A 14,086-nucleotide genomic window follows, 5' to 3' on the forward strand; every position below is an offset into this window, starting at 1 on the left:
TAGGTCAATACTCATTCACCCCATCCCGTCACTTTTCCCACGCAATGATTTTCTTGGCTCTCCTCTCTACTCTTCTGACCAGAACTTGGGTGTGTTAGGAATAATTTTTCCTTCAAGCATTGGAACAGGTTCATCTCTCCATTAGGGAATGGGTACAATGTCACTCCACAAACACAAAGGTGCACACTGTCAAAAATGTGTGTGCACGTGCGCAAATATGGTGATGTACACACTCCACTTATGAGGCCAGCCAGGTCTCGCGCACATCTCAGGAGAAGACATCTCCGGGGCTGAAGCCTCCAAATCCACAGTAGCATAACCCACTGCCAGCTACTGAACCAGGACTGAGATGGTTTTAGGGGTTGTTCTATTTTCATGACCTTCCAGGAAACATCTTCCTGTCTCTCACATAATGAAGCTTGCATTTTAGCTTAAATGTCAAATAAGCCATTCTTCTCAAAACAGAGTCACTTTCTCTCTGACTCCCAATAAACCACAGCTTTTGGGGCAGTTAATTAAGAGGCAGTAGAGCAAAGCTCCAAATCTGCAGTGTGATGGCTAAAAGAACTTCTGGAGGCACATGAAACAGGACTGCATTTGCCTCAAGGCTGTGAAACATCAAACATCTGTGCAGTCATTCTACAGACAATCACACAGATGAAATGTGTTCATGCAGCACAGACTCACAGCACATAATCACACAAAAGGCAAAGGCGCAGTGGTAGAGAGCGCAGGCATCATACCCCAGAAACATCCCCTCAGAAACAACAGAGGCATAACACTAACAGTTAAGTATTTCTTGACAATGTGAAAATGTCAGAAAAGAATCACAGTGTGTGCATCCAAGACGAAACAGCACTTGTTTACGTTTGCAAAATGTGCCTTTACTGCAGTCTGTAGGAATACTTATGGCCTGCACCATGTGATGAGGCTTAGGAGAAGCATGACCCCCAACTTCGTAATCTGCTTAGTAACCAGCTGGACTGTGCTGCTGCCATTCATAACCAAGGTGGCCCAATTCCAGTCACACACAAGTGGGGCAAGGTGCCTGACCCAGGGGTGCGGCTGCAGATCAGACGGATACTTAAAGCCCTGCTACGAAACAGGTACACTGTGCACCGTTGCTGTACACATTTCCTAAGAGGGACCTGTTAAGTCAGCATGTTTCATGCTGTGGGAAGTCCACTGCAGAGCCCTGAAGCTAGCGATGGTCAAGGTTAGACACCTAGACAGGTATTAAAACAAAAGGTGGTTCTCTCAAAGTCCACAGCCCACAAAATTTGAATATTGAGCACATTATAGCTAGTGTGCTGCACTGAGAAACTATGCAAATAGTATGTAAAACATAATCCAGTTCCTCTTGTCTTGTCAACCTTCTACCAGGAAAAGCTCTTGTCGGCTTCTTTTCAGAAGAAAAGTATATGAAATATGCAGGTCCATTCTAATTTGCTTTGTACTGATTCTCCCATTACCTTCCTGTTCTTTGTACTACTACTGATCCTTAAGCAATCCTTCTAAATAAGGCAGTTTGAAAAAGAGACCTTCCAATTTAGCTGGAGCCAGACTTCATTATTGCAGTATTAAGGTGCACAGCACTTAATAGTGCACTACGATGACCAAAGACCTCTCATACAGCTGGGTCAGACTTCCTACAGGAGTCTACATAATCAGCCTATAAAGGGAGAACGCATAAGCAACCTACACACAGAGGTAGGCATACGTGTGTGAGGGGCAATGAAATGCTCTATGTGTGTGGGTATTTGGCATCTGTGAGTTCTGGAGTCCCTCTGCTATTTGCTGTTCTGCTGCGGGGGAGGAGGTGGCTCTGCTGTGAGGGACCCCCTGTGCCCCTCTCTGGGAGAATGTAAAAGGGACACAGCTGTGTTCCCCAACCCCCGCCCCACCAAATCCCCCACACACATACACATACCAACACTAATAATTAATAAATGTCCCTCTTTGTTAGTTCCCTCTGAGAAGCAATGTTTATTTCCACAGCAGCTCTTTGGCATTAAAAGGAGAAAAAGCGCACTTCCTGTCCCCCCACCCTCCACCTCTCCTTTCAGCTCTTCCTCCTTTTTCTCCCTGGTACAACCGGCCTTTCTTTTCCACAAAAAAGAAAAAGGACTCAGAAACAGGACGTCATCTCCAAAGACTTTTCTTGCGTTTGGTTCTCCTAAAGATGGAGGTGAGGGTGGCATATGCAGGATGGGCAGGGGGTGCTCAGCTGTGACATACGGCCGTGACTGAGGATTTTACAAGTGCCAGCCGCCCTTTGTGCCAAGGTGGCTGCTTGAAAATTCCTGCTGTGGGCTGGGCTGTTTAAGGGTGCTCCTCCAAGCTTGTGGCCATTTCAGAGATGACATCACTTCTTGTGCAGGTGACACAGGGGCCCAGTATGCTTATTTCTCAAAATCACTGCTTACATTTAAGAATTCAGGAAGCCTGGAGGAATGGGCATTTCCATGTTGACTATTATAATAGAGTTATAGTGTGTGTACTATGCAGATCTTGGAATATGGACTTTTTTGGATTGGAAGGGGATCCTCACAGCAAGTTTTGAAGGGAAGTAATTTACAACAATACTATGAAATTACAGCAGTATGTGAGAGATCAACCTTTTCTAGACATGATAATGTGTGTGTCCACTTCTGTGCACATGTATTTGTTATTGTGAAATTTAACAGCATGCAAGCGAGCTGGAAGGGCTTCCTGGTTTCTGAGATGCATCGCCACACTGCAAAGGCAGGAAGCAGTGAGAAGGAGGCCCCATGGGCCCTAAGGGGCCAACAGGAAGTAATTATCCTGAGGCACAAGGTTTGAAGAGTCCACCTCCACCCCAGCAGTAGCTTCTCAACAAAGGCACAACATTTAAAAAGTGTAACAACAGAACAGAAAATGACATCCCCCTGTCATAATGGTACAACCCTCTTCAGATCGGCACAATTTCGAAAATGAAAGTCATTTGGCCACATTCATCCGCATCATCTGATGAGACACTGGCTTTAAAAAGCAGTTATTTTTAGAAGAATGTTTAACTGTCTAGCTACAGGACTAAGCCACATTCTGATAAACTGTTTCTTGTTCTTGGCTTCAAAAAGCATGCAAAATTGTCTTTACTGAGAATGCTACTGTTTAATATATTTTACTATGAAATTGTAAAAGTCTGAAATGTGCTATGTGACTACTTCAGATGAAAACAACGGGTCAGATGGGTCAACAAGGATTGTTAAATCCAGTGCCTTGGGAGAAAAGACTAAACACACTAAGTGAGCTACCACAAAGTGCACTGTTCGTAGCAGGCCCAAAAGGTTCAACATTTTTTGAACCTCAACTCTATAAGTGGAGCCTAATAATCTGTCTACAATCTGTGATTAGAAGAGCAATGACTTGATAAGAAATCAATTCAAGAAATGAACTCCGTGAAGAAGCTCGCTCTCCTAAATTCTAATAAAAACAAGGCTACAGATTTAAAAATAAACAAACACATAATCTGTAATAGTATTTTTAGCAAAGCTATTTTAAGACAGGTCTACTTGTAGTTTCTGAAATATTGCCATTGCAGTAAGTTAAAGACTAGCATCAGACTGCATAAAAGGATTGCTTTCAGAATATCACGAGCAGACTCTTCCCAAAAATAGAGAAACCACAAGACTTGCGTTCTCCCACCTCTTCAGGCAAACTGTGAAGCTTAACACAAAGATCCTGCTTCAGCAACACCCTCCCTGATCGCTGTTTCAGATCAGCTGTGGTTCCTGATAAACAAATGTCACCTTTTGTCTATTTATAAGTCCAGCACCTTTTTTCTGTTCCATGTATACTGTACAGAATTGGCCACCGGGCATGCGTTTCCAGCAAGACGTGACCAAAAATGTAGTGACAGCATGGTTGTATTTCAGACAGCTTGGGCAAACTGGTTGCTTTTGAGCTCTTTGACTTCAATACAATACAGGGATGGGGACACTAGCTTGGGCTTGTGGCCTTTGGCGTTGATCAGGGGTCGGGGTAATGTTAAGGGAGACAACTAAGTGAAAATCTTTGACCATGCTGTCTCAGTGGTCTACTTGTCCAACCTGTCTAAGAAAGATTCGGGTCAACATAAACAATACCAAGAGGAGTGGTAGGGCCCAAAAGGGCTTGGGTTTTTTGTTTTAATTTTTTTCAAATGAGACAAAGATTGAGGGACTGAGGTTAAAATACATTAGAAAAACAGGAAATGAGCTGCAGTTTTGTTACTGAGACAGACAGACTGTGCATGTGTAACTGTGGGGGGTAGGACTGTGCACAGAGGCCAGGGCTCCTGGTTTAATTTTCTTTCTTTGCTGTCATCAGCCCAGGTTCTCTGCATGGTTAATTTGATCAGTCCAGTGGTAACTCTGAAATCTGAAAGCAATTACTGCTCTTATCGATGGGATTCCCACAATGGACAGGCTAAAGAGAAAACTACCGGCTGCCATATTTCACCACAGTTGTTCCAGTTGCTCTTATTTGTCTCATATCCTGTCACAAAATGAGCGCTCACAGTATTCAACTGGAGACATCTAAACAAGGAAGAAGCAATGGGAGGGGTCCAACAGAACAGTAAACCAGTCATGCCTTCACTTGTCACACAGGAAGCTATGTTAATATTGTGGCTCGAAGACTTTAAAATTTCAGCTTTAAAAACAGATCGGACATATTTTGCGTCTGGAACAAGAGGACTGCTGTCTTAGCTATCGCACTAGCCGAGATGTGTAACAAATGTGCGGCCTTCCCTCCCCCCAACACAACATAACACCGATCGACTGTGTCCCTTTTTTTCCCCCCCTTTAGCTGCGCTCTTTCAACCTCGGAGAACCAGGCGACTTCAATGTCACCGTCTGAATGGCTCACTTCCCAAAAAAAAATTAAGCACATTTTAGTTAAATTTTCTCTAAAAAGGAGGCAGGCTGTGTAAAGGAGTTGTAAAGGATGTGGACCTGGCGGTTGTGAGTTCAAGGCCCACTCCCTGCCACAGCTGTGGTGCCCTTGATCAAGGTACTTCTCTAAATGGAAATAGCTAGAATACCCTTGGCCTTGTGTAAACTGGTCAAACAGTGCAGGTAGCTTTGGACAAAAGAATTGACAGACAAGGAGCACAGTACAAATGACAATAATTAATAGTAATAATAATGTAAGGAAATCGTGTGAGAGGGGTGTGCTCAAGTGACGTGCCCACGGACAAACTCCAAGGGCGACCTGACCGTTTTTTTAAACACCGCTACAATCTGGACTTGGTTGGTATGGAAGCCGAAACTCGTAAGGCAGCACCGATTATCATGATGTTGTGCATTTGCCGTCTCCACTACAACGCGGTGTCGAATCCTGCACCTGCGCTGTTAACAAAGGCTGCGTCGAAGGACAAGCCGAGCGGCCGCTCCGCGGCACCGTGCGCGCTTCTCTTTGTGTCACACCGTTGCGTCCTTCTCTCGCGCGCGCGCGCGACACGCGCACAATCGAGTGCGGAATTGCACTGCAAGGAGACAAAAAGCGAAGTGGAGAGATGCACAGGGACAGCAAGCGCTGCGGCAACGAGGCCACCGCTGGTGGTCATTGCTTCAAATACGCCGTTTCGTCGTCACGCGCTGCCCAGTGCACCTGTGCACCGCGGGAGCGCGAGCTCCTCGTAACGCGCATAAAGACAAGTGCATAAAGCGCTCATAAAAACCGAAAATCACCTGGGTTCGCCGCTGCGTGCGGACGCGCAGGGACAGAACGCATTAAATTAGGCACACGCTGGACTAACTGTGAGCTCTACTCTAATATTAATAACGTATAAAAAATGACAGGACGTTTTCGGACTGACTCCGTCTCTCTACGAAATGCTCGGCTGCGAATACAAAGGTCGGCCGGTATTGTCACTTGAGATCAGATCTTACCGCAAAGAGACCTTGACACAGCAGTCGTTCTGTGCAGCCATTGCCTTCGTCCACTCCTTTTATGTTTGACACGAAATTTTCTGGAGATGCGTGTCTCCAAAACAGGACAAGATACGGTGAGTGGTCGATCAGGTTAAAACACAACGATCATCGCCGCTGGTCACCGCTGGACACCTTCTACTTAACCCGAAATAAAACATAGCTGCTGTCATTCTAGAGCTGCGTGCTGATTCATTGCAAATTCGCGCCCCTTTTCTTCATTCTCTCTATTCCACAGCTACATCCTGTCATTCGTGTGTGAAGTGTGTCGGTGTTCATCCGAAAAGCTGCGTGTGCGCGCGCGCGCACACACACATCGACCGTTCTGTCACATTGTACGCTAGAAGAACCGAAATGGGCGGGTGAGCCAACGCTGATTGATAGACTCGGAACTATACGAAACGAAACAAACTCCGCCCCCCGTTGTATTTTCAGCCAATGAAAACTTTCGGGTGGCTTTCTCTAGGTGTGTGAGTAAACGGTTCGGAAGAACGCGTCGCTCGAATGGGAAACAGTCGCAGTAACATGTGCGTGCATCAGAGGGCCATAATGCGCCAATGTGTCTCTGTGTGGTGAGGAGGTCCAAAGGAACACAGCAAACCATGGAAAGCTCCTCTCATTTACATGTCGTTTAATACGCATACAAGGAGGGAACTTTTGTCATTTTTACCTTGGATCCTGCTCACATTCTTGAAATAGTATGGTATATGAGTGAACGAAGAACATTTCAGTAAAAATGCTGCCCCCTGGTAGCAAATAAAGCATTTCAGAATACAAAACCAGACTATATCTGCAAGACCTTGAGGGTAGACAGAAAGCACTGTTCCCCTAAATGGAACTTTATGTCATTTGTTTCAAGGGAGCAAATATAGAGTGAGGAATGTTAATTACATGCAAAACTTCAAGTGATCTGGCATCAGGGTGTTAGACACACAAACAGGTCATTTTAATACCTTTGTTGTGTGTTGTGCGTATCTACATCAAGTAAGCGCTTTAATTTGCAGTAATGCATTTTGGAAAAAAGTGCTTACATTACCTGAATTTCTGAGAGGAGGAACACCTCATTTCTAGAACTCTATCCCACTGAGCTGCTGTGTGCAATGTTGTCTGGGAGCTGTCGGTGTCACCCTCTGCCCTTCGTGTTTGACCTATCTTACACACATACTGTTTGTTGTTTTTAATACGGCATGCATGTATATGACACACAAAGGTTCACTCATCTATGGGTACTTGCTCATTTTGCCCTCTCTTGTGTGTTAGAAGAACCCTGTGGCACACCCAGGTGCCACAAACCCGGAAAAAGTGCTCTCAAAACTCTACATTTGTCATTTGGCCATTAATACATTATGGCTTAGTATATTGGATCATGGTACCAAAACAAGGCCTCTTCTCGGATTGGAACTGGAACCTCATAGTTCTGTGGCCAGGTCCTTTAACACTATGCTGTCTGCTGTCCATCCTGTGATTTTTAACCGTGTGTCCAATTTTTGACAACCTTGCCCCAGAATTCTGTTTACATTTAAAATCCTTGTGGAGCACAGAGGCTTATAAGAGGTTATGTAAAGAGATTGGTGGGAAGAGGGATGAGAGTTTTGGCTCACTTTCTCAGACTTTGCATTGGATTCCAGGACAGATTAATGTTGTAGAGTTACACAGGTCAGGAACAATCATCAGAGGTTTGAACAAAGACATATAAGATGATTTTTTGCGAGAAAAAGCTTTGAGAAAAGAAACATATTCACACACAAGGATCCTTTCACAATGCCAGAGCATTATAAAAGATGAATGCTTGAAAATGAATGCCAGACCCTCACGTTTCCTTGCTAAAAGGAAACATTCATCATGACACTTCAGGCTTGGTGACATGTTATTTGTGTGTCCAAACTTGCACAAATGAGCAAATATGAACACATAATATGTGAAGCAGCCACAAACAAACAGTAACTACGCCTTACAGTTTCGGACTTCCATTTGGGGCTGCACCGGTTAGTGATGATAGACTTTCTTCCACATAAGCTGAGAAAGCAGGAGACAGAAGCAGTGTCAAGCTGAAATGTCTGTATTTTTGTTCTTTTGATGTCTCTAAAATCCCTTCTGCATGGTTTCTAAAACTGACTCCCAAATGCTAAGCTGATGTCCTCTCTTTGATAAAACTCATCTGTGGTTTTGGAAATGAAGGGGGATCAGTTATGTAAACATTTGCTGTGCCATCTTTGCATAAGCAGGGACACAGGACCTGTATGGCAGCCACATTTTTCATTGTTGTTTTAATTCAGGCTTTAATCATTATCATACCGTTTATCTGCTTTCTTGAAATGTGTTTATAATGCTGCAATCGTTTTTGTGGCTTCAGAATAACATCACGTTAATGTGAATATCCTGTCCCCAAAACCTGTGATCAACACCCATTGTGACAGACAAAGGTCTACATACAACTGGGGCTACCACATAGGTCACACGGAGTAACCATGCTCTTCTCCAGTGATCTCAGGCAGACAGCAAACAGCTAGGAGAGAGAGAGCTGCGGATGCAAACTTCAGCCTCTGTCTCACTGTACAGTCTCTCGACAGTCGTGCTCTAGGCTGATAGAGTTGTTTTTTTTTCATGCACCCAAAAAATGACTACATGTTGGAGAGTCGAAAGCATATAGGGGATGGGAGATATATTTCTGAAAGGTGATTTTTGGTTGAGTGGGGGTGTGGTGGCGCAGTGGGTTGGACCACAGTCCTGCTGTCCGGTGGGTCTGGGGTTCGAGCCCTGCTTGGGGTGCCTTGCGACGAACTGGTGTCCTGTCCTGGGTGTGTCCCCTCCCCCTCCGGCCTTATGTCCTGTGTTATCGGGTTGGCTCCGTGACCCCGTATGGGACAAGCGGTTCTGAAAATGTGTGTGTGTGTGTGGTCCACCGCTTTGATTTAGTGACAGACTCAGACATGTACTTTTTCGACTGAGTTCTGCCTATTTCAGTGGGAAAGGGCCAGAGTTCAGAAAACCCAGCACGTTTGACTGCCCTTTGTTCTGGACTAACCACAAACCAGAGACAGTCTCAGTGACATGGAGATGGTCTGCTCCGTCTGTGATGAGTTCAGCCTACAGACCCCCAGCTGCGCATCGCGTGCTGGCAAACTCCACCTCACCAAGCCCCAGGCCCCTAGATTTCATGCTGGGATGGTCTGTGAATGGGGATAGCAGGGGGCGCCACATAGTCTCTGGGTGTTGAATGGTGAAGCCTGACTGTCCACTGACATTCCAGTTGATTGCATTTGTGCTGCATGGAGAGGCTAGACTGCTGTAGGGTAAAGTGAGTCGTCCTTTGCTGCAAATGGGCGGTTCAAACCCACTAGCCACAAAAAACTGTGCCGTTGTGACAGCCAACTAAAGAGAATTGAAGGCACATGAGGGTGGCCTTTGTAGAGCTAAACCAATAATCATCAGTTCGCAACAAATCACTCTCTTGTTAATATACATCCCCATGACTAAATCAAATTGGCTCTGAGACAAAGAAAAGCTTTGTGTCCAGGAGCAGTATAAAAGCATTAATCTGCAATATTGTATTATTTTGGTTCTCATGACTTGGGACACAGTCCATTAATCACTTTCCAGCAACTGGAGAAAACACCGGAAGGACAAATGTTGTTGATCTAACACAGTAATTGTATTTTTCTGTGAGATGTACATCACTTTGCTAAATGAATAAATGTAAATGTAAATAACAGTGGAGCTACACAATGGAGTAGCCGATGATGAGGAAAGGTAGTCTGAGAAATCGTGTTCTTATTCCTCTTTAACAGTGCTCTGGGTGTGGATGCTGCTCTTGAAAGCAGTCCGCAGCTCGTTTCTATGGAAACACACCTAAAGAAGGGTAACAAGGAGACTAGGCTGAGACAGCAGAAAAACGGTTTAGCCACATGGGATCCAGGTTCACAAATGGGTAAGACACAGAATGGTGCATAATAGGATTGAGCCACTCATTCTAGATGGTTTTGGTGGCATTTTAAATGAAGCCCAGAGACTGCTTTTCTGTAATAAACAAGTAAACCACTTTGCCCTTTATAGGTGGTTAAAAAATTGGCTATCAAGGCTTTAACAGAATTTCCCAATAAATTTAAAATATGTAAAAGTCTTTGTCTATTATTTTATCACTTGGGTTCTTGGCAGAATCATCAGAACTGGTTTATATATTGTAATACTTTGGCCCATTTACAGAGGTGAATGTTTTACTGAAGTAATTTGGAGCTCCTTGCTCAAGGCTACAACAGTACAGACCTCCCCAGAACATAAACCCATAACTCTTTTGTCACAAACAGTGAGTGATATTGCTGCTTGGCAACCTGCAGTCCATTAACAAAGAGAGTGAGGGGTAAGTGCAGCACTGCAGGTACAGTGGGTCCAGGAGGGAGGCATAGCCAAGCCTTTTCTGTAATGGCAGGGACACAATCTTGGCTCTGTAAATAACAGTTGAATTGGATTCCTTGGAGGTAACAAGCTTACATGCTGTTCGTTTAGCAGCGCACTCGGAGAACCACCAGCACAGGCTGCGGCATAGTCAATTAGAGTCACTTAGCAGAGAACGAAATCACTTTGCATGTAGTCAGGAAGGTGTGTGACAAGCAGCAGCCCATAGACAGATTAAAGTTCCATCCCACAAAAAAAATGTAGTGCTCTCATTGATGTACTCCCAGGTCCAATGTAGGCCAGCCTAATGCGGTTAAACTTAGATAGGGTGGTCATGGCTACAAGTCTTTGTGTAACTGTAATTTTGCTCTCAGTTAACTTCTTGTTCATCCAGTCCACATATTTATACATATTTATACAGTGGCTTTGAAGAAGTATTTTAAATGGGGGATGAACCACATCTTTCAGTAGATCACAAGAGAAGACCTTTTTTTCCAATTGAAAGAAGGGCATTAGAGATGCATTACTGAAGAGGGAGTCCTGTTTTACCCCTCTGGCAAAGCAGTACAATACTGTTTTTGTTCAAAGCTTGGATATGGCCATTTAATTTTCCTGTCCTACAGTGTACCATTAGGGACTTGGGTGTATATTAACTACAATGTGAACGAGGGTGCTTTACATATAGAATACTCCAGTGTGTTAAAAGGCAAGAAGCCGCTTTTTGAGTTTAAATGAAAAACACACACACAGGTCCTGTTGACAGCAGTGTTACCAGCCTACCATAATTAGGGTTTAGGCATTTAGTTTAACTGGGAGTTGTGCGTGTTTGCTTCAGGAGTCAAGGAAGAGGAGATAAAGGGATGTCAGACCACTAGCGATTCTGGCAGTTATGCCTTATAACCCTGTAATTGTGTTTTATTAACCATTAATAAATTTTTTACACACATAGGCAGCAGGATATTCTTACTGTATCAATGCAGGGTAAATACATTGACCAAGGGCACAACAACAGGAGTGGGATTTGAAGCAGTAAATTGCAGACCATATGAGAAGATCCCTAAGATGGAGAAGAGGGTGTGTGGGTACAACCCACTTTCAGTGGTTTCATATATGGCAGAATGCCTTCATTATTCGAATTTATGATGTGTTTGTTACTTAACTGTAACATTTAAAGCAAAGAGCTCATATTTCAACTAGCCAAAAAGTCACATTCTAGTGAAACTTACTGTAGGTTTATGGAAGATTTTAATATGGAAAAATATTTTTATTAGGATGGATTTTATTCATTATATTTATGGTAGAATTCTAGTAAATTGTATCGATTGTCTGCAGTTTAATAATTTAGCCGAGCATGTTAATTTACTTTTAGCTATTTAACTACTGATACAGCTGGGTAATTTTTAGTGGAGCAAGGCTGGAAGTACCTTGTACAGGGTTACGATTGCAGGAGATATGATCCAAACCTCAGAGTCCAAATGCGGTAATTCCAACTTCGTTACCTGCTGCTTACACTTACAGCTGTAAGAATTCAATTGTATTAAAATGGATTTTTTATCAGTTAAACTTGGTATAAATGGCACACTGTTCTAACCAGATGTCTCAACAACAGATGTCCCACTGTGGGGGGTCTGGGGACCAAATACATTCAATTACCACGGGGAAAATGAGTTTGCAGGCTGTGGGCCCACTGGGGGTTATCCGATACTGCGCATTACACTTTGCCGGGTGCAAAAACTTTGGTTAACAAGCGTCCCAGGAGGCGGCGGTCCACCGTGTAGTCACAACAATTGATTTCACCAAATGTATACAGCATGATTCTCACCTATTTATTTGAACAGTAGGTGCAAGTGGGAGTGGAGGGTCAATATTCTGACACCCCATATTGAACTGCAGGCTGGCATGATTCAAACTGTATGCACCAGTTTTATTTTATTTTTACATTGAGCTTTATCAATATGTACGAATGTAAAACATAGGTCATATGATGTTAGGCGCTTCATTCACGTTAATGAAGTCTACTGTTGTCTCAATTTAAAAGATTTTATTCAAAACTCTCGGCAGAGACAGATGGTGGTTTCTGTCAATCCCACATGAAGAGGACAACTAGACGGGTGTAGCTGAATAGGACAGCTGAGACATTTATTGATTTAACTGCCTAATCCCAAAGGGTCTGTGTATTGTGCTGTTGTCCAGGCCATTAATTTGTATCAATTTTCATAGTTGTGTAACAGCTCCTCCATGTCTAGGAAACCTGGGACATTCAGCATGAGCTTTAATTTCCTTTCACGGGGACATTGAACACAATTATCATTGGACATTTACTGTGATTAGAAAAGAATGAAGCAGTTTAAATATGCAAAAATAAAGATTTTAATTTTAATCTTTAATTTTAATTTTAAAGCTATTAATCTTTTTGGGAAGTTCACATTTCAGACAAAAATTTTTTATGCTTTAATACTCTGAAAAATAACAAACTTCATGTGAAACTATATTATGTGTTTTGTGTGTGTGTGTGTGTGTGTGTGTGTGTGTGTGTGTGCAGATAGGACAACAAATACAATTTTGTTACTTTTTTCTGTCTATTCATTCACTGTACTACACACACACACACACACACACACACACACACACACACACACACACTGACTGAAGCTGCTTATACTGAGTGGGGTCGTGGTGAGCCGGAGCCTAGCCCAGAAATGCAGGGTGCAGGTCTGGAGGGGGAGGGGACACACCAAGGATGGGATGCCAGTCTGTTGCAAGGCACTCCAAGCGGGACTCAAACCCCAGGCAGAGAGCATGCACAGGCCAAACCTGCTGCACTGCTGCGCCACTGCACCCCCCGGCTTATATCAGTTTCAGCCAAATAATACAGGTGATGCATGAGAACATTGAAGGAGTGGGTAAACCAAAGGGTCTTCTGTCTTCCAAGCCTTTCACAAATGCAGGGCTATGAAATCACTGTGGCAGAAATTGTTATGCTGGAGTTTTCACACACACACTGCCTGAAATCACTTGTCCAAAGCAGGGTTGCAGCAAACTGGAGCCTAATCTGGCAACACAGGGCACAGGAGACACACTGAGGATGGGATGCCAGTCCATTGCAGAGCACCCCAAGCAGGACTTGAATGCTTGACCCACTGGAGAGCAGAACCAGCAAAACCTGCTGTGCCATCGCACCCCCCTTGCAGTTTTCAGTTACAATTTATTTTAAACAAACTGGTTCCTGTAAGTACATTCAGTACCGTGTGTTTATTACGATTTTTAGTGAAAGCCCTGCAACAGTTAGTTTGTTTGTTTATTCTACATTAAATGAGAAAGATTAATTTCAACCTTTTGTTCACTAAAACAAACCACAAGACAGCGCTGTTTTGCAAGTGCAGTGAAACAGCACCTGTGGTCTGCAGTGAGATCACTGATATATGTCACTACTTTTTCAGGAATGTTACAGTAACGTCTGCAAGATTTTCCCTCTCACTTACATTAGGTAGCAGAAGCCTTGAATTAATGGAAAACATTAAGAGGAGGTGGGTTAGGGTTCGACCTGTCACCCTGCAAGTAATTCAGGGTACTTGCCGTGAACTGATACCAGAGTAGGTAGTATGCCCATGTATACAGGCAGTTCCCGGGTTATGGACATCTGACTTATGTACAATCTGTAGTTATGAACCACCCCCCGTAAAGCCTATGGTTCATAATAACAAAAGGATGCTACTTTGCAACGTGCATCAAAACAATGCATGTCTACAGCAGTTTTT

General features: G+C 43.7%; 1 protein-coding gene across 7 annotated transcripts in view; it reads right to left on the bottom strand.

Moving 5' to 3' along the window:
- kif21b (kinesin family member 21B) overlaps nucleotides 1-6,262 on the bottom strand; it is a 62,092-nt gene extending 55,830 nt beyond the window's left edge. For all 7 annotated transcript variants that reach the window (XM_018758613.2, XM_018758612.2, XM_018758607.2 and 4 more), the window contains exon 1: nucleotides 5,898-6,262. In XM_018758613.2, coding sequence (XP_018614129.1) covers nucleotides 5,898-5,938 — 41 coding nt within the window. In that variant the 5' untranslated portion in view covers nucleotides 5,939-6,262. The remainder of the gene's footprint in view (nucleotides 1-5,897) is intronic.
- Nucleotides 6,263-14,086: the final 7,824 nt, after the last annotated feature.

Source organism: Scleropages formosus, chromosome 2 (assembly GCF_900964775.1).
Source record: "Scleropages formosus chromosome 2, fSclFor1.1, whole genome shotgun sequence".
Lineage (NCBI taxonomy): Eukaryota > Metazoa > Chordata > Actinopteri > Osteoglossiformes > Osteoglossidae > Scleropages > Scleropages formosus.